The 27,715-nt window shown below is 40.4% G+C and overlaps 1 protein-coding gene across 1 annotated transcript in view; it reads left to right on the top strand.

Annotated features, from left to right (window-relative positions):
* Positions 1-908: 908 nt before the first annotated feature.
* Positions 909-27,715, top strand: part of CPED1 (cadherin like and PC-esterase domain containing 1) — a 286,736-nt gene continuing 259,929 nt past the window's right edge. Inside the window, exon 1 of the mRNA XM_024757824.1 lies at positions 909-2,030. Coding sequence (XP_024613592.1) covers positions 1,782-2,030 — 249 coding nt within the window. The 5' untranslated portion in view covers positions 909-1,781. The remainder of the gene's footprint in view (positions 2,031-27,715) is intronic.

The raw sequence follows: 27,715 nt of genomic DNA, 5'->3' as shown, positions 1-27,715 counted from the left end.
AACGAGTTTGGGTCAGAAATAGGTCACAAAACCTATTTAGAAGAGCCTTGGAAGAATATCTGCTATGAGCCTAAGCCAGTCCTGGGTGTCCAGAGATCGCAAAGCAAAGGCTGGGAGAGGTGAGCAACATGCACTGGACAGATTGCCTTTCTCCATGGCATTCCCTGAGCTGACTCAGCAAAAGTGGATGGAGTTTGCAGACTTGCCCTGTTAGGGGTTCCTTGTGGCAGTCTGTATAGCATTAGATTGAGTTGACTTCTGAACAAAGCGTGCTGCGTACCCCTTTCTGATGACCGAAAGTTACCAACGTCTGCTATAGTCCACTCATCACGGGAGTGAAGTGTCAGGCAATTAGCCTTTGAAAGACTCAGCCCTAGTCCAGGAAAGGAGCAATAATGTGATATGAGTTAGGTACTGAGCAGAAAAAGATCATTTCCAGTGGAATCAGTGCATACAACAGACTTTCATGTTCTGAGGTCCAGACAGTACCCGTGACCCTCTTATCCCCATAAGAGTGACCGTAATTCCTTCGAGTGAAGATCCTCCCAATTCCCTCACCGAGCCTGCTTTAGTCTCCCCCTCGACCTTTGACATCAGCTGACGAAGGGCTATTTGTTTTTCCAATGCTGTATTAGAAAACAAAAACAGAAGGGGTCAAATATCAAATAATGTATTTAAAATTGTACAGCTCTGGGTGGACAGTCACATTTCAGGGGAAATGAGAAATGTTGTTTCCAGTCTGGGGAAGCTCACCCTTTCTGATCCTGGGCTAACGGCGCGCTCCGGCCGCCCCCGAGGACCTAAGAGCCTGGGCCTTAGCCCCGCCCCCTCGCCGGACAGTGGCTGCGCTGCCCGCGGGCCCCGCGCCCGGCTCCCTGCGCCCTGCTCCCCGCTCCCCTCAGCGAGTGCGGCCGGCGCGCGCGTGTGGCTCTGTGTGCCTGCGTGAGTGTGTCCGTGGGTGGGAGATGAATTGGAGTCATACGACTGGGTGTTTCCTTCCGAGTGGTTTTGATCAGCAATCCATTAGGGGATCATTGTATTTTTTTTTTTCTGGCTAAAGGATGAAAACTGAGTAAGTACGTAGAACTTTGAACTCGAAACGGAATGAAACAAATACAAGGCAAACCCCGCGGATGGTAACCATGTCCCTTCAGACCCTGTATTCCCTTTTTCTGTTAAAAGCCGGGAAGGCTTACAGGAAAGTGGCAGTTTAAAATGGAATGAAGGGAAGCAGTTAAGAAACATGAAAGGCTGAAAGCAGGACAGCTTTAAAACCGGAGGAAAAATGAGGAACTGTTAAGGCAAGCTGGCCCGCCTCCAGCCGTGCAACAGGCACTATGGTATAAACCTACTGCGTTCTCCGGTGCTGTTTTTAGACTCCAGATTTACTTTGGTGTTGTTTCTCTTTTCCTGTGAAGCTTTTACTGTGAGCCTAAGGATGTTGTGAAAAATAAGGCATTACCGGAAGCAACAGTTTGACAGCCTGGGGTACGCTCAGGTTATTAGTTACAGCTATTATTATTTTGATGTCTTTTTTTAACCGAGGCCAACCACTTTTTACTGTCATCCATGGAAGGGCTCTTATTAACCGCCGCAGACTTTTGGGACCGATGATTCTTTGGCAGGATACTTCGGAAAGTTCTTAAGTGGGGATGGAGCTATCTTGATTTGATTTAAGTTGTGGAAAAAGAAGACAGATTTGTGTTTTTCATGCTGACAAAAAATAGCTGCTATGACTTTTACGGCAACGTGGACAGGGGCCAAGCGAAGCTGAACTGGTCATGGTCTGTCGTCCAGTGTTCCTTTGTCGTCGGCGATTTTGCCCCCGGCCCTTCTTGGTGGGCTTGGTGGTGGCAATCTGTCTCTTCTACCAGACCCTGACATTCCGGGGGGCAAGGAAGCTCACAGCTGCTGTCCCTGAGGCTGCCCCAAACACACCCACCGAAACCCAGGCAAGCAGATGCAAGGAAGGATTCTCCCTGGACAAGCAGTGCTTACTTCTCTCCGATAAGGCACAGGAAGTCAGAAAGGTAAGGCGGTCATAAGCTTAACCTTGACATTCTCTGCAAAGATAGCAGTCTGCTTCTCTCTGTCCCTTCTGTAAGCCTAAAATTAACTTCCATGAGGTCTGAAAAGGATCCAGAGTATACACAGTCCAGGCAGTGACCTTATGACAGTGAAACACATGTTAGCTTAAACTTCTTACATTTACTTCCAGAGAGTCCTGGTCATTATTTTCTCTCTCAGAATTTCACTTCATTTCAGCTAAATGAAATAGACAATTTGGAGGAGATGGGAATGATGTGAATTCTTTCTAAAATACTGGGATTCTGAGAGATCTGAAGATTTACAGTTCAGGAACAAAAATCAAATATTCATAAAATTTGGTAAACGTTGAGTGTCTCTTTCCTCAAGGCAGTCAGTATGAGTGGTCAGACCATTCCAGACTTGAAGTTACTGCGAAATTACATTTTATAATTGGTTAAGTCTATTTGTCACATTTCTAAAGCAATATATTTATTTTTCAAAGCACTTAAAAAATAGTAAAATAGGCTTCTTCAAAAGAATTGACACGGCATTTTATTGCTTATAGAATTAGAAAAATACAGATTATTCCATACTTATACTATTCTAATTAACTTTACTAATCTTACTTGTCAAGTGTTGGAAAAACACAAAACATAAGTAAATACACAGAATTTCTATTTTAATATACCACTCTGTTCATGCCTGTTAGTGAAATGAAGACCTTTAAAATAATCCAGTCTAGAAAAGAAACAAAAACACACACACATATTCATGATAGCAAAACCATTGATTTCTATGATACAGCAATAGTGTAGCAAGATAATTTAGGAATCTGTAAGTACTATCTTATATCTACAGTAGATTTAGGTAGGTCCTATGATCATGGTTAGTGTTTGGAGCAGAATTTCTTGTTGAATACCAACACTTACTGCTACCATTATTGCTAACACCACACCATCTTGTTTTAAAAATTCTTTTATGTATTTCACTTCAGACTCATAACCTTTTGAGCTAGGTAAGATAGGTATGATGACACTCAAAGATGTTTAGGCAGGCCACATTATGACATGATACATCCATCTGGTCCCTACTGCAGGGAAGATGCTCTAAAAAGTAAATTCAAAGCTCTGATAACAATTTGTGAAACCACAGCTGTAAGAACTTACTGAAATACGAGATAATATCAGGTTTGAACAAAGAAAATGTGAAGACTTTTGAGTGATTATTTTATCAACAATGTCAAGAAATAGGACAAAAAAGCAGATAATATCACTAGAAACATATCGAGATGAAACTTCAACGGCAAGTGTGAATCAAATATTAAATTAATTGAAGAATTTATATTTTTTGTTAATTTATACCAGCATTAACTTAACTCTTATCTACATTTTCAATACATCAAATTTATGATGGGTGTAAACTATGACTTTGAAAGTCACTTCTTGTTTGTTTCTAATAAGTATAATTTCTTTAAAAATATTGGAGATGGTTTTGCTCTTTAGGTACCTAAAATTTTTGCTAAGAACTTTGGACAAAAAGGTTTTTATTCATTAACTTACGGCCTTTCTTACTCACTACTTGACTTTACGGTGACTCCTGTTTTTGACTGTAACTCAGGCATATGTTAACTGCTTTTGTAGGCTGTCACAGAAAATTCCATTTCAGCTTTGGACCTCCTGCCACTTATAAACCATCTGAAACTTATTGGTTGCTCATGTAAAACATTCACTCTAGAATGTTCTTCACAAAAAATGCCTAACACATGATGATTTTTTTCCACAGTCTTAAATATTTTAACCGTAAGCAAGATTCTGAAGTCACAATTATAGTTCAGAAGCTCAGTGGATATGAAAACTGAATTTCCAAACATTTGCCATGTACTTCTATTTTCAACTTAACTTGGGCCAGCCTTTGGTTTAGAGCCAGTTTTTTTTAGACAGAAAGTATCATGTAGAAGTTAGTTAAAATCCAGTATAAATTAGTTCTCCTTGTAATATATGTTCCAGAAAAGAATCAAATAATAATCCCTTTTTGAAGATTAAATATTCTTTCAGACAGCTAAAGTGAAGAAAGAAATGTGTTTGGAGTACATACATAGATCCTTCTCAAGAACAGCTACTTAAGAAGTTCATTAAAAAGATAACTGATAAGATGCTACCTAGATTTTCCTCAAGACCTAAAATATAGCTTTTTAGGCATTTTATAGAAGATGCATTGTTCCCATCTATAAATTTTGGGTTTTGTTATTACTTTTATTGGCAAACCAAAATATTCATTTTACTAGCGCTTTCCCTTACTTGTATCCATCCATCTTTAGGTGACTTAAAGTTACCTAAAACAGCTGGTCTTGACCTAAGGTTCATGGATTCCAGAAAGTATTTGGATGTATAAGATGTCTACCAAACCCAAGCATTTTATGCAAAAAATGTGTGTACATGTATGTGCTGTTCTCTGGGAAAAACTATGATCCTCTTCAGATATTCAGACCTAAAGAAACACTAGGAAATAAGACAATGCTTAAAAAGCAGTACATTTCAACTTTAATTGCCCCTTCAGGAAAAGTTGGGTCTGAGTTTATAAATCTAAAAAAGGAAAAAAAATCTTAACGAATCCACTAGAAGACGTTTGAAAAACTATTTCAGTGAATGCTGTAGTGTCTGCAGGGATAGACATTCTGAAACCGAAGTATACTCATAGCGTATTTCTCAAATCATAGTTTTCATACTTTCATGAATAAGCAATAAGTATTTCCCAGTTGTTTTGGTTGTAGTTGTTTCTAAGAGAGGACATTTTATGCTTTACCAGCCAAGTAACAGAGCGTTCTGGAGTAGCAAATATTTAAAGGTAAGCGACTGTGCTCTTTACACCTTTGTAACTGGGATCTGGTTCAATGTCTAAAACTGTTTTCAGCACAGATTGAGATCATGGTATGGTATATGCCAACTTTCCATAGTGAGGAAGTGCGCTCCCTCCTCTGGCCAAATTCCTTTTTCCATTCGAGCTTTACAAACAGCCTTGCTAAGCAGATATACTTTTGTCATTTTTTCTGGGTTTTCTCCCAATATTAGTTGCTTGTGCTGTGTCTTAAAATTATTTCAACTTAATATATAAACTGAAGACAATTTGAGTTATCTTCACTGAAGTAGGTCACACAATAGATTTATTTATTTTCCTAGAATCTAACATTTCAATATTCCATAACATAGGAAGCACATTAAATTATAAACAGACACAATGGAAGAAAATTTCCTTGGTAAATGCTCCTTTAATGGAAACTTAGCTCTTTGGGGAATATATTTGTACTCACCATAGCCATGTGTTTCTGATTATCTCTTGTTGATGTTCCACAAGGAGACTATTTCTTTGTTGTTTGACTCTTTGTTCTCCATTTCTTCTTGACTATTTTCAGTGACAGTTCCCTACAACTACTCTCCCAGTGTCCAACAATAAGCCAATGCAGATAAGTGAATGTTTTCACTACAAATACTTTTTATTTAATCTGTTTCTGTTTCTAATAATGCATGATATATTTAGCATTTGAAAATTCTAAAAATTACTTGTTTAGCCTAGGTTTTCCCAAAACAGAACCTATGGCAAACACTTAAATGAGAACATTTTATTGGTTGGTGCAACCCCAGGAATATGAGAGAGGGGGAAATAAAGAAAGAAGGAGAGCAAACACAAATGGGTGAATTATCGGGAGACATTTCCAGAGAGGCCGTATTAAACTACTGCATCTCAGAACAGGCACCGGGGGAAAAGGGCAAGAAGGACAAGCGATTTATCTCTCTCCTGGCTTTCTCTTTCTTCCGTCTTTCATTGGTTAGAATTGGTCCCATGCTACCTCTAAGTAGTGTTGCGTGGACTCTCTGGGTGGCCACGGGGGAGACAGAGCCTCGGTGGGTGCAGTGCTGCCAGGTAAAAGCGGGGTGGACCCCCCTTTCAATCTGTAATGTGCATAGGAGCGTCCAGGTCTCTGGTGGGCACGGTGGTGAAAAGTGTCCATAACTTTATGATCACAACAGTGACATGAGTAATGCCCTTTGGAGGGGTAGGGCAGGGTGATCTAGTGTCTGATCCAGTAGTTGTGCTAATTTTGCTTTCTAAAATCCACAGAGAATTTCTAAATATGTTTCTACTCTTGGGAAATGGCATCACTTTCTTTAAATGAAATATTTTTAACTATCTCACTGAGAGCTCTCCTCTCCAACTGAAAAAAAAGCCCTTCCTTCATCTTTACCTTTTCTCCTTCTCATCCCTTTCATTCATTCATTCACTTTCTTCATCTATTTAGTAAATATTTGTTGAGCCATTTATACTTGCCAGACACTGTGTCAGGTACTGGTGATACAGAAATATACAGCACTCTGAGACAGACAAGTAAATAAAGAGAATGTTAGGGAATCCATAACTTTAAGGCAACATTTTGAAAGATGAGAAGGAACTAGAAAGGGTAGAGAAAGAAAAGAGTATTACAAGCAGAAAACACCGCATTTGCAAAGAAGAAATTAAAGTGTGTGTGTGTGTGTGTGTGTGTGTGTGTGTGTGTGTGTGTGTGTGTGTGATGTGTTGAGGGAAGCAGAGCGAGAAGGCAAATAGATGAAGTAGAGAGTTCAGCAGGATCTAGATGTCGGAAATGTGGGCATGATAAGGAGTCTAGATTCTGTCCTGAAGGCAACAGGGAACCCCCAAAGAATGAAAAGCAAAACGTGGCATGAATAGAGAGAACACTCCAGAATGCACATTGCAGAGTGGACTGGACGGGATCGAATTAAAGGCAGGCAGACCAGTTGAGATGCTGTTTTAGAGATGGGAGTTGTGCGCCTGCAAGCCAAGGAATCCCAAAGCTTGCCAGCAAACCACCAGACGCTCTGAAGAGGCCAGGAAGGATTCCTCTACAGGTTTCAGGGGTAGTATGGCACTGCTGACACCTTGATTTCTAGCTTCTAGCCTCCAGAGTTGTGAGACAATACATTTCTGTTGCTTTAAGCCACTCAGTGTGTGGTACTCTGTAATGGCAGCCCTGGGAAACTAATAAAATTGGGGAGGCAGAATGGTTCAGCACGTGAGCTCTCAAGTCAAATCAATAGCACTTGTTACCTTGCTACCTTGGGAACATTTCTTGACCTCTTCAGGATTTTCTTTCCTCACCTGAACATGCATATATTATCACCTTACAAGACTACCATGAAGCTTAAATGAGAGAAATCATGTGAAGCACTTGAAGTGTCTGGCGGGTAGGAAGTGCTCAGTTAGTGTTAACTATCAGGATAATTATTATTTAATCTCTTTGAGGATTTACCCATCTCTGTAGTTTCTATAGACCCTGACATTTGGCCTTCCCAAAGTAGGTGAGCAATGAGTTATTGCTGGCAGTGAACATAAGTACTTGGGTAAGGAGAGTCTGAGATGAAAGATATATTGAGTTTCTCTCCCTGTTCTCCAACCTCTAAGCTATTGCCTTTTCGCAGTAAAATGAGCCTTTAGAACCAAGATAAAAACTAGGGAGGATGATAATGTCACTCAGAGTGAGGCCTGCTTACCTCTAAGCAAGGTCTTCAGTTTGGGCTGAATTTTTTTTTTTTTTTTTAAGTTTACAATGCTAGCACTATCCGCACGTTATAGCTGAGGATATGGAGAGATGAGATGGGTGTAGAGTAGGGGAAAGAGGTTAAGATTTTTGACACTGAATAAATATTTATCTATTTGTTTACTATCTGTCTCCCTACATAGAATATAAGCTCCTTAACAGCAACGACTTTATTTGACTGGTTTATTGCTACATCCCCAGTGCCAAAACAGTATCTGACATCTAATGAGCACTGAATAAATATCTAGTCAGTGAATGAATAAATAAATGAATCATGTGTTTAAGGGTCAGAGACAGTCCTCTTTAAAGCAGAGGCCAGGAGATGAGAGGAGCTCCACCCCTCTCTCGTTTGCCTTCACTCAACTCTCAGGTCCTCCACTCCATCTTTTCCCTGTACCAATATTCCTCGAAGTCCTTCCTGTACCATTTTTTGCACTTTTACCTAGTGTAACGATCTTGCATTTTGCTACATTGAATTTGCTTCATCAGTTATTATACAGCTCTCTTCTTCTCTTCAGCTCATTTGTCTCTTTGGGATTCTTCTCCTCTAAATAAACATCCTCAAGTATCTACCATAAATTACAAAACAAAAAATCTCTCCTAACCTACATGCCTCCCTAAATACTTCCATCCCTCTTGGCTTCTCTGTCACCATCATTTAACCCCTCTTTGTCTCAAGCAATTTCCATTTCTTTAACACATTCTGACAAAAATTGAGGTTTTCCTTTTACATGTTTTTATATTTTAACCAGATTTGGATGTAAATATTCTAAAATAGAGCTGATGGCATCTAAAGACAGAGGTCTATGTATAGGAGTCTCTCAGGAGATGTTTTCAGCATACTAACAGGTATGTGATTTTCCTAGAATTGTTTGGGCTAATGATGAGCATTTAATACTTGTGAATTTCTCTGAGATAGTTTTTTTGTTTGTTTTTATTAATATACTTGCATATATTTTATTTTTTGATGTTTTTCTTATTAGTTATCTACTTTACACCTATTAGTACATATATGTCAATACCAATCTCCCAATTCATCCCACCACCAGCCCCCCACCCCGCTTTCCCCACTTGGTGTCCATACGTTTGTTCTCTACACGTGTGTCGCTATTTCTGCCTTGAAAACCGGTTCATTGGTACCATTTTTCTAGATTCCACATATATGTGTTAATATATGATATTTGTTTTTCTCTTTCTGACTTACTTCACTCTGTATGAAAGTCTCTAGGTCCATCCACGTCTCTACAAATGACCCAATTTCGTTCCTTTGTATGGCTGAGTAATATTCCGTTGTATATATGTACCACTTCTTCTTTATCCATTCATCTGTTGATGGACACTTAAGTTGCTTCCGAGTCCTGGCTATTGTAAATAGTGCTGCAATGAACATTGGGGTGCATGTGTCTTTTCGAATTATGGTTTTCTCTGGGTGTATGCCCAGTAGTGGGGTAGCTAGGTCATATGGTAATTCTATTTTTAATTTTTTAAGGAACCTCCGTACTGTTCTCCATAGTGGCTGTATCAATTTACACTCCCACTAACAGTGCAAGAGGATTCCCTTTTCTCCACACCCTCTCCAGCATTTGTTGTTTATAGATTTTCTGATGATGCCCATTCTAACTGGTGTGAGGTGGTACATCATTGTAGTTTTGATTTGCATTTCTCTAATAATTAGTGATGTTGAGCAGCTTTCCATGTGCCTCTTGGCCATCTGTATGTCTTCTTTGGAGAAATATCTGTTTAGGTTTTCGGCTCATTTTTTGATTGGGTTGGTTGTTTTTTTAATATTGAGCTGCATGAGCTGTTTATATATTTTGGAGATTAATCCTTTGTCCATTGATTCGTTTACAAATATTCTCTCCCATTCTGAGGGTTCTCTTTTTGTCTTGTTTATGGTTTCCTTTGCTGTGCAAAAGCTTTTAAGTTTCATTAGGTCCCATTTGTTTATTTTTATTTCTGTTACTATAGGAGGTGGGTCAAAAAGATCTTGCTTTGATTATGTCAAAGAGTGTTCTTCCTGTGTTTTCCTCTAAGAGTTTTATAGTGTCTGGTCTTACATTTAGGACTTTAATCCATTTTGAGTTTATTTTTGTGTATGGTGTTAGGGAGTGTTCTAATTTCATTCTTTTAAATGAAGCTGTCCAGTTTTCCCAGCACCCATTATTGAAGAGACTCTCTTTTTTCCATTGTATATCCTTGCCTCTTTTGTCATAGATTAGTTGACCATAGGTGCCTGGGTTTATCTCCGGGCTTTCGATCCTGTTCCATTGATCTATATTTCTGTTTTTGTGTCAGTACCATATTGTTGTGATTACTGTAGCTTTGTAGTATAGTCTGAAGTCAGGGAGTCTAATTTCTCCAGCTCCATTTTCTTCCCTCAAGATTGCTTTGGCTATTTGGGGTCTTTTGTGTCTCCATAAAAATTTTAAGATTTTTTTGTTCTAGTTCTGTAAAAAATGCCATTGGTAATTTGATGGGGATTGCATTGAATCTGTAGGTTGCTTTGGGTAGTATAGTCATTTTCAAAATGTTGATTCTTCCAGTCAAAGAACATGATATATCTCTCCATCTGTTTGTGTCATCTTTGATTTCTTTCATCAATGTCTTACAGTTTTCTGAGTACAGGTCTTTTACCTCCTTAGGTAGATTTATTCCTAGGTATTTTATTCTTTTTGTTGCAATGGTGAATGGGATTGTTTTTTTAATTTCTCTTTCTGATCTTTCATTGTTAGTGTCTAGGAATGCAAGAGATTTCTGTGCATTAATTTTGTATCCTGAAACTTTACCAGATTCAATGATTAACTCTAGTAGTTTTCTGGTGGCATCTTGAGGATTCTCTATGTACAGTATCATGTCATCTGCAAACAGTGACAGTTTTACGTCTTCTTTTCCAATTTGTATTCCTTTTATTTCTTTTTCTTCTCTGATTGCCATGGCTATGACTTGCAATACTATGTTGAGTAATAGTGGCAAGAGTGGACATCCTTGTCTTGTTGCTGATCTTAGAGGAAATGCCTTCAATTTTTCACCATTGAGAATGATGTTTGCTGTGGGTTTTTCATATATGGCCTTTATTATGTTGAGGTAGTTACCCTCTATGCCCACTTTCTGGAGAGTTTTTATTGTAAATGGGTGTTGAATTTTGTCAAAAGCTTTTTCTGCATCTATTGAGATGGTCATATGGTTTTTCTCCTTCAGTTTGTTAATATGGTGTATCACATTGATTGATTTGCATATATTGAAGAATCCTTGCATCCCTGCGATAAGTCCCATTTGCTCATGGTGTATGATCCTTTCAATGTGTTGTTGGATTCTGTCTGCTAGTATTCTTTTTTTTTTTTTTTTTGCTAGTATTCTTTTGATGATTTTTGCATCTATATTCATCACTGATATTGGTCTGTAATTTTCTTTTTTTGTAGTATCTTTGTCTGGTTTTGGTATCAGGCTTAAGGTGGGCTCATAGAATGAGTTTGGGAGTGTTCCTTCCTCTTCAATTTTTTGGAAGAGTTTGAGAAGGTTGGGTGTTAGCTCTTCTCTAAATGTTTGATAGACTTCTCCTGTGAAGCCATCTGGACCTGGGCCTTTGTTTGTTGGAAGCTTTTTAATCCCAGTTTCAATTTCATTACTTGTGATTGCTCTGTTCATATTTTCTATTTCTTCCTGGTTCAGGTTTGGAAGGTTATACCAGTTTAAGAATTTGTCCATTTCTTCCAGGTTGTCCCTTTTATTGGCATAGAGTTGCTTGTAGTAGTCTCTTAGGATGCTTTGTATTTCTGCAGTGTCCGTTGTAACTTATCTTTTTTCATTTCTAATGTCATTGATTTTAGTCCTCTCCCTCTTTTTCTTGATGAGTTTGGCTAAAGGTTTATCAATTTTGCTTATCTTCTCAAAGAACCAGCTTTTAGTTTTAGTGATTTTTGCTCTTGTTTTCTTTGTTTCTATTTCATTTATTTCTGCTCTGATCTTTATGATTTCTTGCCTTCTACTAACTTTGGGTTTTGTTTGTTCTTCTTTCTCTAGTTCCTTTAGGTGTAAGCTTAGATTGTTTATATGATATTTTTCTTGTTTCTTGAGGTAGGCTTGTATAGCTATAAACTTCCCTCTTAGAACTGCTTTTGCTGCATCCCATAGGTTTTGGATCATCGTGTTTTCATTGTCCTTTGTCTCAAGATATTTTTTGATTTCCTCTTTGATTTCTTCAGTGGCCTCCTGGTTATTTAGTAACATATTGTTTAGCCTCCATGTGTTTTTTTAAAACATAGTTGGTTGTAGGTTCTTCCCTTTCATCACTTTAAGTATATCATGCCACTCCCTTCTGGCTTGAGTTTCTGCTGAGAAATCAGCTTTTAACCTTATGGGGGAGTTCCCGTGTGTGTTATTTGTCGTTTTTCCCTTCTTGCTTTTAATAATTTTTCTTTGTCTTCAATTTTTGTCAATTTGATTACTGTGTGTCTCGGCATGTTTCTCCTTGGGTTTTTCCTGCCTGGGACTCTTTGCGCTTTCTGGACTTGGGTGGCTATTTCCTTTACCATGTTAGGGAAGTTTTTGACTATAATCTCTTCAAATATTTTCTCGGGTCCTTTCTCTCTCTCTTCTCCTTCTGGGACCCCTATAATGTGAATGTTGGTGCATTTAATGGCGTCCCAGAGGTCTCTTAGGCTGTCTTCATTTCTTTTCATTCTTTTTTCTTATTCTGTTCCGTGGCAGTGAATTCCACCATTCTGTCTTCCAGGTCATTTATCCATTCTTCTGCTTCAGTTATTCTGCTGTTGATTCTGTCTAGTGTATTTTTCATTTCAGTTATTGTATTGTTCATCTCTGTTATTTTGTTCTTTAATTCTTCTAGGTCTTTGTTAAACCTTTCTTGCATCTTCTTGATCTTTGCCTCTATTCTTTTTCCAAGGTCCTGGATTATCCTCACTATCATTACTCTGAATTCTTTTTCTGGAAGGTTGCCTATCTCCACTTCATTTAATTGTTTTTCTGGGGTTTTATCTTGTTACTTCATCTGGTATGTAGTCCTCTGCCTTTTCATTTTGTGTATCTTTCTGTGAATGTGGTTTTCGTTCCACAAGCTGCAGGCTTGTAGTTCTTCTTGCTTCTGCTGTCTGCCCTCTGGTGGATGAGACTATGTAAGAAGCTTGTGTAAGTTTCCTGATGGGAGGGACTGCTGGTGGGTAGAGCTGGGTGTTGCTCTGGTTGGCAGAGCTCAGTAAAACTTTAATCCACTTGTCTGCTGATGGGTGGGGCTGAGTTCCCTCCCCGTTGGTTGTTTGGCCTGAGGTGACCCAGCACCGGAGGCTACTGGGTCTTTGGTGTGGCTAATAGCGGACTCTGAGAGGGCTCATGCCAAGGAGTACTTCCTGGAACTTCTGCTGCCAGTGTCCTTGTCCCCGCAGTGAGCCACAGCAACCCTCTGCTGCTGCAGGAGACCCTCCAACACTAGTAGTAGGTCTGGTTCAGTCTCCTATGAGGTCACTGCTCCTTTCCCCTTGGTCCTGATTCACACACTATTTTGTGCAGTCTCTGTTCCCCTCAGTCCGTCTAAGTCCTGCAATCAAATCCTGCTAGTCTTCAAAGTCCGATTCTCTGGGAATTCCTGCTTCCATTGCCGGACGCACAGGTTGGGATGCCTGATGTGGGGCTCAGAACCTTCACTCCAGTAGGTGGACTTCTGTGGTATAATTGCTCTCCAGTTTGTGAGTCACCCACCCAGTGGTTATGGGATTTGATTTGATCGTGATTGCGTCCCTCCTACTGTCTCACTGCGGCTTCTCCTTTGTCTTTGGATGTGGGGTACCTTTTTTGGTGAGTTCCAGTGTCTTCCTGTCGACGATTGTTTAGCAGTTAATTGTGATTCCGGTGCTCTTACAATAGGGGGTGAGCATACATCCTTCTACTCCGCCATCTTGAACCAGTCTCTCTCTGAGATAGTTGATTAGAGCTATGTTAAATTTTTACAGTGAAATATGCACATGGATGAAAACTTGTTCATACTGAGAGAATTTTATACAAATTCGAATTTGCTTACATTAGACAAACTTTAATGAAGTCTTGATGAAGCTCATATTTAAGCAAGTTATGTTACATTTCCTTTGAACCAAGGAATTAATCAGTTTATAGGTGTCATTCTCTCCTGGGTTTTTTTTTGCACAATAGTGGCAACAGCCTCTGCCTTTCTCTCTGTAAGCAATTCTGTTTCTTGTTCTAATGGAATTGGAAACTCTCATAAGATAAACCCTCTGAGATGGAAACCACTGGATACACTGACATTATAAAAAGTGCTTCCTATTATCAACTTGGAGTCTGTGGCCTTTGGGGTGAAAAAATGTTTTGGTTTTACTTTTCTGTTTGGTTTCCACTGGATATTTTTTCTAGGGAGCCATTCTCACTAAAACGATGAGCTCATGTTCTAAAATAGGATTTATGTTCTCTAACAGAAACTATACCAAAGTTGGAAATCTGCAAGGTAAAAGTCTTTTGTCAACCTTTGTACTTTACAAAGACTTGTTCAAAATGCAAACCAAAATATCTTGGTTATCAGGCACAGGGTTAAAAAAGGAATATAATGATAGAAGACGTATTGATTGAGTCTTGTTTATATATAAGGATCTTAATGAAAAAAATTTATTCAACTTTCAATTAAATTCACTAATAGAGGCTATGGGTACTTAATAGATGAACCAAAGTAATAATTAAAAAGAGCACATGAATTTGAAAGTGCAGAATGGATCCTATCAATGTGTTCTGAAATGGAACTGCATTTGGTTTCACTAATCCTTACTTGGGGACTCTGAACAGAACCCCCCACCAGTTTGCTTGTACTGCAACCCAAACAGAATAACTCTTTAAGGCGGAGGCTCTGAGGCTCTGCATATTGATGGGGAGAACAGACCTGACTATCCCCAGCAAGGCTTCTAACCCCAAACCTGTTTAGTATACGGAATAAGCAGTCTAACAGAGCATCAGAATGTTGTGGAACAAACATGGGCTTTCTTACACATAGGTTCAAATTCCAGACGTGTCATTTACTAGCTATAGCACATAGACAAATTTTACCTAGACTTCTAAACTCTCAATTTTCTCGTTGGAAAAATGAAGCTAACTAAGCCTTACTTGTGAAAACTGATTATGTGTTTGAAAACAGTAAGCATGGTGGCTGACCAGAGTTGGTGTTCAATAAATTATGGTGTCCTTCTTGCCCCTGAGAAGCTGGGTTTAAGCTCTGACCACAAAAACACGCACTTTAAAGGGCTTATATTTGTTTCAATAATGCACGTATAGTACATATTTTTGATCCTCAGCCTATGTGCTTTCTTCGTTATATTTTGCTTAGGCAGATGTTTAAAGCGGTGTGTCCTATACTAACCGTCTGTCACTTGACGCTCTCAGTGCAGTCAAACGCAGGCACATTGCACTGGTTTTCCAGGGCTGTACACAATACTTCCTTCTTCTCCCACTCAAGAAAGTGTTTGCCTGCAAATAGTGGGCATGCAGCACGTGTTCCCTGATTTCTAAAGTGTAAATTATTACAAATTTTGATATTTTAATTCTTTTTTATAGCCAATATAGCCAATATCTTATAACATACCTCACAGCTGATCTTGACAAAAAGAACCCGGTATCTGCTGCCATTCTGACTATGACTAAGAGAGACATCTGGGGAAGAGTGGCCAATTCAGGATGGGAGAGTCAGGCAAGGGAAAAAGCCTGATGACAATGACTAATCTATGGGAAGAAAGGACAATTTATTTAAATAGTAATATTGCTCCAGGATCCTGGTGTTTCTCGTCGGTTTTGCAATAAGAAAAAGTGGATGGTGTCGGGCTGGTGGTGTAGACTTCTGGAAACCTCCTGAACCACCTGTTAAAAGTCTGTGTATCTGAGGCAGATCCTGCTGCGCCCCACTCACGGTCTCCAGGCAAAAGAGAACACACACAGATGGGGACCCAGAACCGATGCTGAAAAGTTGAGTGACCATGGACAAGTGATCCTTTGGGGTTCATTTTCGTGGACTGCGGCATGTGGGTGGAAATGCCTGTTACAGGGATGATATGGGATCAAGTTAGGCACGAATTAGGCAGAATGCTTTGGAAAACATGGAGATTATAAAAGGCAGGCGACTAAACATTATCACATTTGTTAAAAGATAAACTGAGACACATTGGAAATTTTAAGACTTCATGTGAGCAAAAGTCGATTCCAATTGGGCAGCACCAAACCCGAAGTGGCTAGGAACGCTCCGAGGGCATGAGCCCAGGGAGACACTTTTACGGAAAAATGGTGGAAGGAAGCAGAGCAAGGAAATTATCGATTGGCCACAACTTAAAGCCTCCTTTGTGATTGGTTGTCCTTAAGTGTCAGTTTCAAAACCTCCACTTTGATTTGCTTATATAGACCACTGGCATTACAGCCACCTCAGTCTACAGGCCTACTTGTTCAATTAATTTAACATGTCCCAAAGAATAAGGCCATGAAAATATTCTCATTGCACTTGGTGCCTCTGAGGGAGAAGAGTGCATATATACAGCATAACTGTGAGTACCAGGAATACTCCTTCTTTTCTTTAAAAACTTATAGTATAGTGTGCTATACAGATGTCAGGTTATACAGTTATTTTTGAAAATGCCACTAGGAGTCCAAATTGGCACTGTCACAGTTGAGTTTCACTGTTTCTTTAACAAGTGATAGGAAGTATAATAGCATTCCAATAGTTTCAGCCTTAAGCCTGCTTCTTTCCTAGTGGAAAATCTAGCATTAATTTAGCCAAAGTGCACAGATGCCTCAGGAAAAATGGAACAGGAAATTAACTTTTATGTGGCAGGCAGGAACTGCCTGACTTTAGCAAAGTATCAGCCAGAAAGTCGATTTTCATACTGAGCAGTAAACCTTCCCTACCGGACACACCCAGAGGGCAGAAGTGATTTCAAATGGGTTTTTCCTCACTCCTCCATTTATTATTAATTATTTTTTCGAGTAAATAGTGAAAATTAATAACACATCTGAAGCTTCCTACACATAAGCTAAACCTATTTATCCATGTATTTTAGCGCTATACATAAGCTATTTTTAGAGCAGATAGATTTGGAGCAGTTAATTTTCTTTTTCATGGGGGAGTATAGAGGCAAAAAGAGGTAAGCTGATTACTTTTCTTTTAAAGAAACAATGATTAAAGTAATACTATGTCTGCTTTAAACACACTTGTTTGCTGTACAGCAGAGCAAATGTATTTGTGAAAATATCTTCTGTCAGAAATAGAAACCTCAAGAAGCTAGAATTGTCTCCTGCTTTTAATATAAAATAACAACACTTTAAAAGGAGCCCTTCTCTGTGATATAAATGAGAGGATGTCTCATCATCCAAAGATGTGCACATGATCTTAAGCACAATTCTTAGCAAAACCCTGAACAAAGTAACCAAGTACTTGCAATAATGCAACCACTCCCTGAGAAATCTAGCATTTACACAAAACCTTCTAATAAATTACTGGCAGTTAGATCAGGGCAGGGATCAAGTTTACACAATGCCTGGCACATAAAACGTTGAATGAATGGATGAATGGGAACTCGTATAATTCACGCTGTGTGTCCAGTACAGGACTTCCTGTGGTGGCCAGCAGTCCTTGAATTCTTCTTTTGGGGTTTCAATTGGGTTCTTAAACACTGATCTCCACTGGGTTCATCCAGGTCCTTCTCCATTTATAAGATGTCCTTACCTCCTGCTTTCCTGAGAAAACCAAAGCAATCTGTTGTGTTTGAAGAGATGCTTTCTTCTTTAGGCCTGACCTATGAGATCATCTGGTGGACCCTTTAAAAATAAACTGGACTTCTAGCAAGAGAACTTACTTTTCTAGCCAGTCACAGAAAAAAAAAAAAAAAAAAACAAATGATATTCTGCACTCCCTTACGGAAAGGATTATAGAGTTTAGGGAGTTGAAAATTTGATAACAGTATTAGATGATGTCTTATTCCTTCCTCTAAAGATAGTGCTTATGTTGTGGTATTACTGGATATTGTCATTTCCTGCCAATTTTTGATTTTTAAAGCAAAAAGTTGGCCATGAAATACTTAAACATTCTAGAATGAGTGTGTAATTTGGAGAGCTCTAAGATTTTGGCAGGAATACGTGAGGTTGTATTATGAGGTGGTGGTGTGATGGTACAGCATCTGGCAATAGGAAGAGGATCAGGGCGGACTGGATGGAGGCTTCTAACGGGGAAGCACAGAGAAGAGGGCTCTCAGGGCTCAGTCAGGCTGGGAGGAGAGTTACCCAGGGTCGTCCTCAAGCTTGTGTATTGGTACTGGCCAGGGAGCTGAAGGGACAAGATGAGGAGACCATAGAGTGTGAACAGCCACTCTGTTCACTCTGAGTGAACAAGGGTGCTCAGAGTAAGCAAGCAAAAAATGTGTGCCAAGGCATAAATGTGCACTTAAGGAGACTTGGTCTACACATTTGATATAAGGCAGGATGTTTCCTTTCTGCAGACTTTGGTGTCTAGATGTTTAACACGCGTTCCCCCATTCTTTTCAACACTTTGAGCCCCACATGGGTAGGGTGAGGCAGAGTTCCTCTGGGTTTGTGAGATGTGTGCCTCTATCCTGTAGCCTTTCATTCACCCAAGAATTGGAGCTGACCTTTGCTGCCCTGGAGATAGATGCAGGACCACCTGCATGGAGTGTGTTGGCTTTCTATCCTTAACCATCTGTGCAATTCATGGGGACCCTGGATTTCTGGGGAGAATCCAGATAAACTGGGTGCTACTTGGATGTGAGTGCTGAGGGGAGATGAAAGGAGCCGGGGATGCTATCTGCATGGATTGACAATATTAGACACTTGAAGTGGCCTTAGGAACCTCTCCTGGGAGTATGAATGTGGTGACTGGATCGACAGTGGATGGAGAATCTTAATCGCCATCTCAGTGCCTGAATTCTATCCTTGCATCCAGCAGGTGTTTCATTTAGGCTGGACTCTCTATCCAGGGGAGGGCATATTTGCCATGGTGCTGGAAGAGATTCTTGGCTGGCCACCACAAGTTTTTTCATGGTGGCCTGATGCAGACGCCTGGGGTCTTAGTGTGTGCAGTGGTGAAGTGCAGAGAGGACTGCATGGCTAGGAGGAGAGTCGAGGTCATAAACTGGGAAGGATGGGTGGTGGGAGGATGTGCAGCAAGCCTTGTAGTAGGGACAGTGCAGAGAAGGGAATAGGATTAAAGTGGAGAATGAAGTGAGTAAAAGTTAATAGGTAAGTCCTATGGAAGGTCCTAAGAGCAAACAATGGTGACCATATTTCTAAGCCCCAAAGAGGGAATGTAATCTTGCTAAGGGCTTTTTGTATCGTGGTTGTGAATTTATTTATAGGACATTAAATCATATTTAGTTGTGCAATGAACATACTGCCTAATTTTTATCTGACACCCAAATCTAAAAAGTGTGTCCATTGTGTATGTGGTGTCAGTGGCCATATTTTATTTTCATAATGATATGTTTGCTCTGACACTGGATTTTTAGCAGAGAAGAATAGTAGAAATGGTGATCCATTGATTATTTTTAAATGCTTTAATGTCCCTAATATATAAACACAGCCCTTTAATATTCTCCTTGTGACAGAACCCTTATGAAATCATTTGACTGAAGTTTGTAGGGTCTTAATTCTGTTAAATTAATTAAACAAGGAGCCCATTAGACCGAGGTGGCTGTGAGGCTGTGTGGGCCTCTGTAGGCAAACCAAAATCTAATTCTGTGAATGGCTCAGGGTTCCGAAATCAAAACGCCAAGGATGACCAGTCACAAACAGCCAACTAGGCTTTAGGCTACAGCTCATCAATAATTTCCTTTCTCTGCTTCCATACTTTCTCTATATAAGTCTTTCCCCAGCTCCCATTGGCGGAATGTTCCTAATCACTTCAGGTTTGGTGCAGTCCAACTGGAATGGGTTTTTGCTCAAATAAACTCTTAAAATTTTAAATATGCCTCAGTTTATCTTTTAACAATTTAAAATATTTTAATTTGTCAAGATCACTTTTATGCTATCTTTTTTTTTTTTTTTTTTTTTTTTTTTGCGGTACGCGGGCCTCTCACCGCTGTGGCCTCTCCCGTTGCGGAGCGCAGGCTCAGCGGCCATGGCTCACGGGCCCAGCCGCTCCGCGGCATGTGGGATCTTCCCGGACTGGGGCACAAACCCGTGTCCCCTGCATCGGCAGGCGGACTCCCAACCACTGCGCCACCAGGGAAGCCCTATGCTATCATTTTTTAAGTGATATTTATGCCATTGCTTTTTTTTTGGCCACGGGATCTTAGCTCCCCAGCCAGGGACCAAACCCGTGCCCCCTGCAGTGAAAGCGCAAGAGTCTTAACCGCTGGACCGCCAGGGAAGTCCCAATGTGATCACTTTTTAAGAGATATTTAAATACGCCTTACATTTATGAGGGGTTGTACATTTTCTAAAGATTTTATTTCACTGTTTGAGTCTCCTTTGATGCTTACAACAGCGAGAAAAGTAGGATGGGAGGTTGATGTTCATTTGCAGATGAGGAAAGTGAAGTACACCTAGTGGAGGTTAGGTGGTGTCAGTAGACAATGAATGGGGGAGTGGGGTGGGAAGTAGAATGGAAACTCAGGATTCAGAAGTCCTTGGGGTGTTGCTGGCAAAGCCTCTGACTTAGATTCAGGGTCTCTGGCATCCGTTAAACTGTTTGATAGATTGTATGCTGCTTAGGTATTGATATTGTAATGACCCCAGTGTTCTTTCCTTTCTGTTATGTTGCCTTTGTATGGACTTCTATTTTAAGGTTGAATTGCAGAATTAACTCCTTGTTTTGGCATGGGGGACAGAGACTTGCTATTATTTTAACATTTTTCAAAAGAACAAGGTCTCTCCTTGTCCTCTGCTTGGTATTTCATAATTGGGAATTGTTGATTTTATATTTTGTTATATTTTTACGGATGTCCTTTAACTACTGCTGACACTGTGATAAGATTCAGGGGGCTGGGGAGCTGTTACTCTAAGACCAGCAAACGCTATCATGGTTTGAGGATGGAAAGCAAATAACGTCTTCCTCCTCTGAAGCTCTATGTGATTAAGTGTCGGATTAATAGAAGACTGAGAATGGGAAAGAACTGTAGAGAAAGAGGAAAGCAGAAGGAAGGAGAAAAGGCAAAAGAGGGACACTTAGAGTGGTTTTTATTTGATCCAAAATAGAAAGTAAAATCAACTGTGCCAAAAGAAAAAGTAATTTACATTCTCTTCTGATCTCATTCAAAGCTTTATCTAATTCTTAAAGATGTCTCGAAGGACGTTATCATGACCACCATCTCCCAGCTAGTCCTGTGTTTTTGTAATCTCAGCTGGGTTTTGTTATGTCTGTAAAGTTATAGCAAATAGTAAACCGATGGCCCACAGCTGTGCATCGTGGGTGGCACCTCAAGGAAAGGAGTCTTGAATTCGTTGGAGGAACAGCCTCCAGAGGAAGCTGAAAAAGATGCTTACTATGACCTTCAAAACAGCTAGAAAAGAGGAACAAAAATTTGGGAGAAGCAGAGAGGCAATCTAAGCTCCTCTCTGGAGGAGATGAGTACTTCAGGGGGGTGAGATAGGCAGTCAGCAAATGCAGGCATGGGGAGGCAAGCAATCACAGCAGCAGACTCCAGATAGGGACTCCAGGAGAAACCCCTGTTCTTGTGTTCTTGGTTTGTTTTCAGTTTCTCACTATCTCCAAGGTGCCTGCTCTGTGTGCGGGTCAGCCTGGGGAAGGAATGAGCTGCACCCATTTGAAGCTACGCCCAGCCTGTCTGTACATTGGCTGGGGTTTGAAGAGCTGAGAAGTGGCCTTTTTTTCTTTCTTTTTTTTTCCTGTCTTGAAAGTTGCTCTTCTCCAGGCACTCCTCTTCTCCTTCCTCTGGCTACACAGGCTCTATACTGCGCACCCCTCTTAGAAAGGCGTGGTGTGGTTCTGAGTTGGGAGGGCAGAGAAGGGCATTAGACAGAGATGGCTGAGGCATTCTCATGGTTTACCATCAGGTTATATGCTTCGTACTTTATAGGTGGAGTGGGAAGTCTCTTCTGATGAGCAAAAATCATACTATATCTCTTAAGTCTCAGTGTTTCAGATGTTCCCAGTGGACTAAGGCAATTTGATGTTTTCTCTCATTAAATATTTTCTAGCTTAGGATGGCCGGGTCAGGCTCTGTCCTGCTGTTCTCTTCTGTTTTCCTCTTTTGTGCCCCTTTCTTCTTCTGCGCCACCAGGGAAGACCTCTGGGTCATCTTTGACACTTTGCCCTGACCAGATATCTTATCTCTGCAGGAACTTATCTTTCATGATACCATTAATTGTCTATTGCTCCTCCCACTAAAAAGTAAGCTCAGTGAGAGCTAGAACTTTATCCAGGTTCTTCACTATTGTATTTCTCAGAGACTAGAACCATGCCTGACACATAGAAAGCGTTCAAATATATATATATATTTTTTTTGGTACATCATTATTGGAGTATAATTGCTTTACAATGGTGTGTTAGTTTCTGCTTTATAACAAAGTGAATCAGTTATACATATACATATGTTCCCATATCTCTTCCCTCTTGCATCTCCCTCCCTCCCACCCTCCCTATCCCACCCCTCCAGGCAGTCACAAAGCACCGATCTGATCTCCCTGTGCTATGCGGCTGCTTCCCACTAGCTATCGACCTTACATTTGGTAGTGTATATATGTCCATGCCTCTCTCTCGCTTTGTCACAGCTTACCGTTCCCCCTCCCCATATCCTCAAGTCCGTTCTCTAGTAGGTCTGTGTCTTTATTCCTGTCTTACCCCTAGGTTTTTCATGACATTATTTCCCTTAAATTCCATATATATGTGTTAGCATACGGTCTTTCTCTTTCTGACTTACTTCACTCTGTATGACAGACTCTAGGTCTATCCACCTCATTACAAATAGCTCAATTTCGTTTCTTTTTATGGCTGAGTAATATTCCATTGTATATAAGTGCCACATCTTCTTTATCCATTCATCTGATGATGGACACTTAGGTTTGTTTCCATCTCTGGCTATTATAAATAGAGCTGCAATGAACATTTTGGTACATGACTCTTTTTGAATTATGGTTTTCTCAGGGTATATGCCCAGTAGTGGGATTGCTGGGTCATATGGTAGTTCTATTTGTAGTTTTTTAAGGAACCTCCATACTGTTCTCCACAGTGGCTGTATCAATTTACGCTCCCTCCAACAGTGTAAGAGGGTTCCCTTTTCTCCATACCCTCTCCAGCATTTATTGTTTCTAGATTTTTTGATGATGGCCATTCTGACTGGTGTGAGATGATATCTCATTGTAGTTTTGATTTGCATTTCTCTAATGATTAATGATGTTGAGCATTCTTTCACGTGTTTGTTGGCATTCTGTATATCTTCTTTGGAGAAATGTCTATTTAGGTCTTCTGCCCATTTTTGGATTGGGTTGTTTGTTTTTTTGTTATTGAGCTGCATGAGCTGCTTATAAATTTTGGAGATTAATCCTTTGTCAGTTGCTTCATTTGCAAATATTTTCTCCCATTCTGAGGGTTGTCTTTTGGTCTTGTTTATGGTTTCCTTTGCTGTGCAAAAGCTTTGAAGTTTCATTAGGTCCCATTTGTTTATTTTTGTTTTTATTTCCATTTCTCTAGGAGGTGGGTCAAAAAGGATCTTGCTGTGATTTATGTCATAGAGTGTTCTGCCTATGTTTTCCTCTAAGAGTTTGATAGTTTCTGGCCTTACATTTAGGTCTTTAATCCATTTTGAGCTTATTTTTGTGTATGGTGTTAGGGAGTGATCTAATCTCATACTTTTACATGTACCTGTCCAGTTTTCCCAGCACCATTTATTGAAGAGGCTGTCCTTTCTCCACTGTACATTCCTGCCTCCTTTATCAAAGATAAGGTGTCCATATGTGCGTGGGTTTATCTCTGGGCTTTCTATCCTGTTCCACTGATCTATCTTTCTGTTTTTGTGCCAGTACCATACTGTCTTGATTACTGTTGCTTTGTAGTATAGTCTGAAGTCAGGGAGCCTGATTCCTCCAGCTCCTTTTTTCGTTCTCAAGATTGCTTTGGCTATTCGGGGTCTTTTGTGTTTCCATACAAATTGCGAAATTTTTTGTTCTAGTTCTGTGAAAAATGCCAGTGGTAGTTTGATAGGGATTGCATTGAATCTGTAGATTGCTTTGGGTAGTAGAGTCATTTTCACACTGTTGACTCTTCCAATCCAAGAACATAGTATATCTCTCCATCTATTTTTATCATCTTTAATTTCTGTCATCACTGTCTTATAATTTTCTGCATACAGGTCTTTCCTTAGGTAGGTTTATTCCTAGATATTTTATTATATTCTTTTTGTTGCAATGGTAAATGGGAGTGTTTTCTTGATTTCACTTTCAGATTTTTCATCATTAGTATATAGGATGAGCCTTTCATCCACACGGCTCAGAATAAAAGGGAGAAAAAGTAGAAAGAAAGAATTAGTAGAGGAAGAAAGAAAGAAAGAAAGGAGGGAGGGAGGGAGCAGGGAAGGAAGGAAAAAAAGAAAGTTGGGCGCATCTGTTCTTCGCTCAGACAGGACAGGGTTAAAGGAGCCACTGATTTGGGAGCTCTGGCTCACTCAGGCCGGGGGGGGGAGGGAGGGGCACGTAGTGCGGGGCGTGCCTGCGGAGGCAGAGGCCGACGTGACGTTGCATCAGCCTGAGGCGCGCCGTCGTTCTCCCGGGGAAGTTATCCCCGGATTGCAGCAGCGTTAGCGTCTCATGCCCGTCTCTGGGGTCCGCGCTTTTAGCCGCGGCTCGCACCCGTCTCTGGAGCTCCTTTAAGCAGCGCTCTTAATCCCGTCTCCTCGCGCACCAGGAAACAAAGAGGGAAGAAAAAGTCTCTTGCCTCTTCGGCAGGTCCAGACTTTTCCCCGGACTCCCTTCCGTTCAGCCGTGGCGCACTAACCCCCTGCAGGCTGTGTTCACGCCGCCAGTCCTCTCCCGATGCTCCGACCGAAGCCTGAGCCTCAACTCCCAGACCCGCCTGCCCTGGCAGGTGAGCAGACAAGCCTCTCGGGCTGGTGAGTGCCGGTCAGCCCTGATCCTCTTTGCGGGAATCTCTCCGCTTTGCCCTCCGCACCCGTTGCTGTGCTCTCCTCCGCGGCTTCGAAGCTTTCCCTCTCCGCCACCCGCAGTCTCCTTCCGCGAAGGGGCTTCCTAGTGTGTTGGAAACCTTTCCTCCTTCACAGCTCCCTCCCACTGGTGCAGGTCCCGTCCCATGGAGGGAGGGGGAGTCTGGAGTCTGGAGAATAAGCAGAGTGATTGACCATCGATAAGGAGTGGACAGGTTTCTTCTCTGGAAATCAGAAGAAAAGAGGAAATGCTGGTTGTGCTAATAGGCTATAGGTTTGCCAAAACAGACGTAGTGTAACTCAGTGTGTCTCCTTCTAAGATGGCTACTTTCCTCTGTCAGGAGCAGGCTGTTATCTGTAGAAATAAGGAGGTAGCTGGAGAGTGGGAAAGTTTGTCACTTTGGAGAATGTGAGAGAGAATTGACCCAGGAAGCATAGTTGGATGGTCTGGGGAGTGTGAGGACTGCGTTGGCTTTGCCAACCAGGATCTGTCCAACTGAGCCCTTTTCTTCAGCAGATCTCAGCACCCCAGCCTAGGGGCAGGTCAGGCGGGTTGCAGAGATCTTCCTCGGCTCTCTCAGATCAGAGTTTTCACAGCATCCTCTTCCTCCCGGTTTACCTGGCATGTCATCATTTATTATAACTAGAGGTTTATGTCTGCTTTCCTTGATGGGCTGTCACTTCTGTGAGGGCAGAGACTTGCCTGTCTTACTTAATGCTGTGTCTCCAGCTCGTCCATGCTTGAGGTTTTGCCATATGACTGTGATGCACGTGCAGTGGAGCAAGGGAATTTAATGTACCGGGTAGGGAGTATTGGATCCTGGAATCTGAGATGCAGAGAAGGAAGGTGAAAGGAGGCTAGCAGAAAGTTGGCATTAGGGGGAAAGACCAGTGGTTGAAGAACTGATATATTAGGAATTAAATGAGAAGATCTGGAAATAAATGAATGTGATCAGAGAATGGAGTATCGCATTTATAATTTCAGAGATGGGACTGTTTGGGGGACCACAAAGATCAAGCAAGATTTGGCCATTGGAGTGGGTGGTTGAAGTGAAGTGGAGGAGAGAGTCATTAGGGATAGAGAGGCCATGGATATCTTATGACTTGAGATGCGGATGTCGAAGCCTCCACGGAGACTTTCTAGTGGATTTTTTTTACCTGACAGTGAGTAAAATAATGAAAGGGCATGCATATATTTGCAAGTGATGAACTCATAGTTTGCATTTAGCGTTTATTCATTTGCTCATTCATCCTCCCGTTCACTCTTATTTAGAACCTGGCAGTAGGCTGTGTGTACAACAATGACCAAAGCAGACAAGTCTAGGCCCTCATGAAACATACAGACTTGTAGGAAGGGCAGACAGTATACAAGCGATCTGTAACTATAAATTGTGAAGAGTGTCAAAGGGAAAATTAGATTGAGGAATAGGTGAAGATGAGGTTTGGCAATAGCTATTTCATCAAAGTTACATTGTGGCTGCTCTTTAATATTGAAACTTTATTGCTTTTGTTTAGAACTTACATAGAGCCACAGATGGGTAAATTTGCCTTACATTGGATGTTAGGTGTTGGGATAGCCCCAAAGTACAGTTTGGGGGTACATTCAGAGGGTGCTCAGTTGTCATGGAGTAGTTCTGAGAAATGTGTGATCGTTCCATGATGGGCTCAAGGTTCAGCTGAGTCAGCTGTGAGATGGAGGCCGCGGGTCATTATATGTTCATTTAAGTAGGGAACATTCTCCGAGGTTCTGTTTGCATATCCAGGGAACCTGCAGTTCCTAAACTGTCCTACAATTATAAATAGTGTTTAAGTAGAAAATGTATAGGATATGCATCCTGGAAAACTCCATCCATTTTATTCCTTGAATTCTCTAAAATAAGTGTACATCTTGCCAACGGAAAAAAATTCTCTATTCTCGTAGTGGAAAAATTAAAACGTAATTCACTATGATAGACTCTATAATATTTCTAAAATGCCAAAAATCTAGACAGCATGGCAAGTTGACTTTTAGTTGTATATGACACACATACGACGAGGTCTACTATGTGATTTGTATTTGAGCATCAAAAAGTGTCATAAATACGTGGCTACTTTAATAAATCCAGAAAAAAATCTTTCTGTCGTATGGGAAAAAAACAAGTTTTATTTCTCATCTCTACTATATTTTTAAGAGCTGTATTTCTTGCTTTTGTGGTAAGTCTTGGTAGAGACTTGTTAATAGTAACTGAGAAATATAGTGCCTTTATAATATAGCTCTTTATTGGATTTTTTTTTACTGTAAATTCATTACTTTGCTCAAGTATTTGACTCTATTTTTGTCATTCTTGCCACTATTCTACTGAAACAAATTGCTTTATTTTTATTTTTTTAAACATCTTTATTGGAGTATAATTGCTCTACAATGTTGTGTTAGTTTCTGCTTTATAACAAAGTGAATCAGCCATACATATACATATATCCACATATCTCTTCCCTCTTGTGTCTCCCTCCCACCCTCCCTATCCCACCCCTCTAGGTGGTCACAGAGCACTGAGCTGATCTCCCTGTGCTATGTGGCTGCTTCCCGCTAGCTATCAATTTTACATTTGAAACAAATTTCTTAATACAAATTTTCACCACTTTCTATCCCAATCTTCCATGGTAGTATTTATAAAAAAGACTTTTATATATTGCAAAAAAAGATGTTTGTATTCATTCATTCAAAGAATATTTATTATGTGCCCATATGTGCCAAGGACTATTCTTAGGCTGGGGAAACAAAAGTGAACAAAACAGACAAAAGTATATACTTTCATTTACCTTCTTTTATGGTGTGCGGAAACAGGCAATAAACATAATAAAGAAATCATATTTTTGCCTTAAAAGATGATAAACCCGACAGAGAAAAATATATATCTGGGTATATAGAAGCATATAGTTTACTGTAGAAAGGCTTTTTATGATAGAGACCAAACTATATTAATTGAAAAACTTACAGAAT

The sequence above is a fragment of the Neophocaena asiaeorientalis genome, unplaced genomic scaffold, assembly GCF_003031525.2.
Source record: "Neophocaena asiaeorientalis asiaeorientalis breed wild unplaced genomic scaffold, Neophocaena_asiaeorientalis_V1.1 scaffold116, whole genome shotgun sequence".
NCBI classification, from domain to species: domain Eukaryota; kingdom Metazoa; phylum Chordata; class Mammalia; order Artiodactyla; family Phocoenidae; genus Neophocaena; species Neophocaena asiaeorientalis.
Note: the sequence above shows the minus strand (reverse complement) of the source record. Positions and strands in the feature narration are given on the sequence as shown.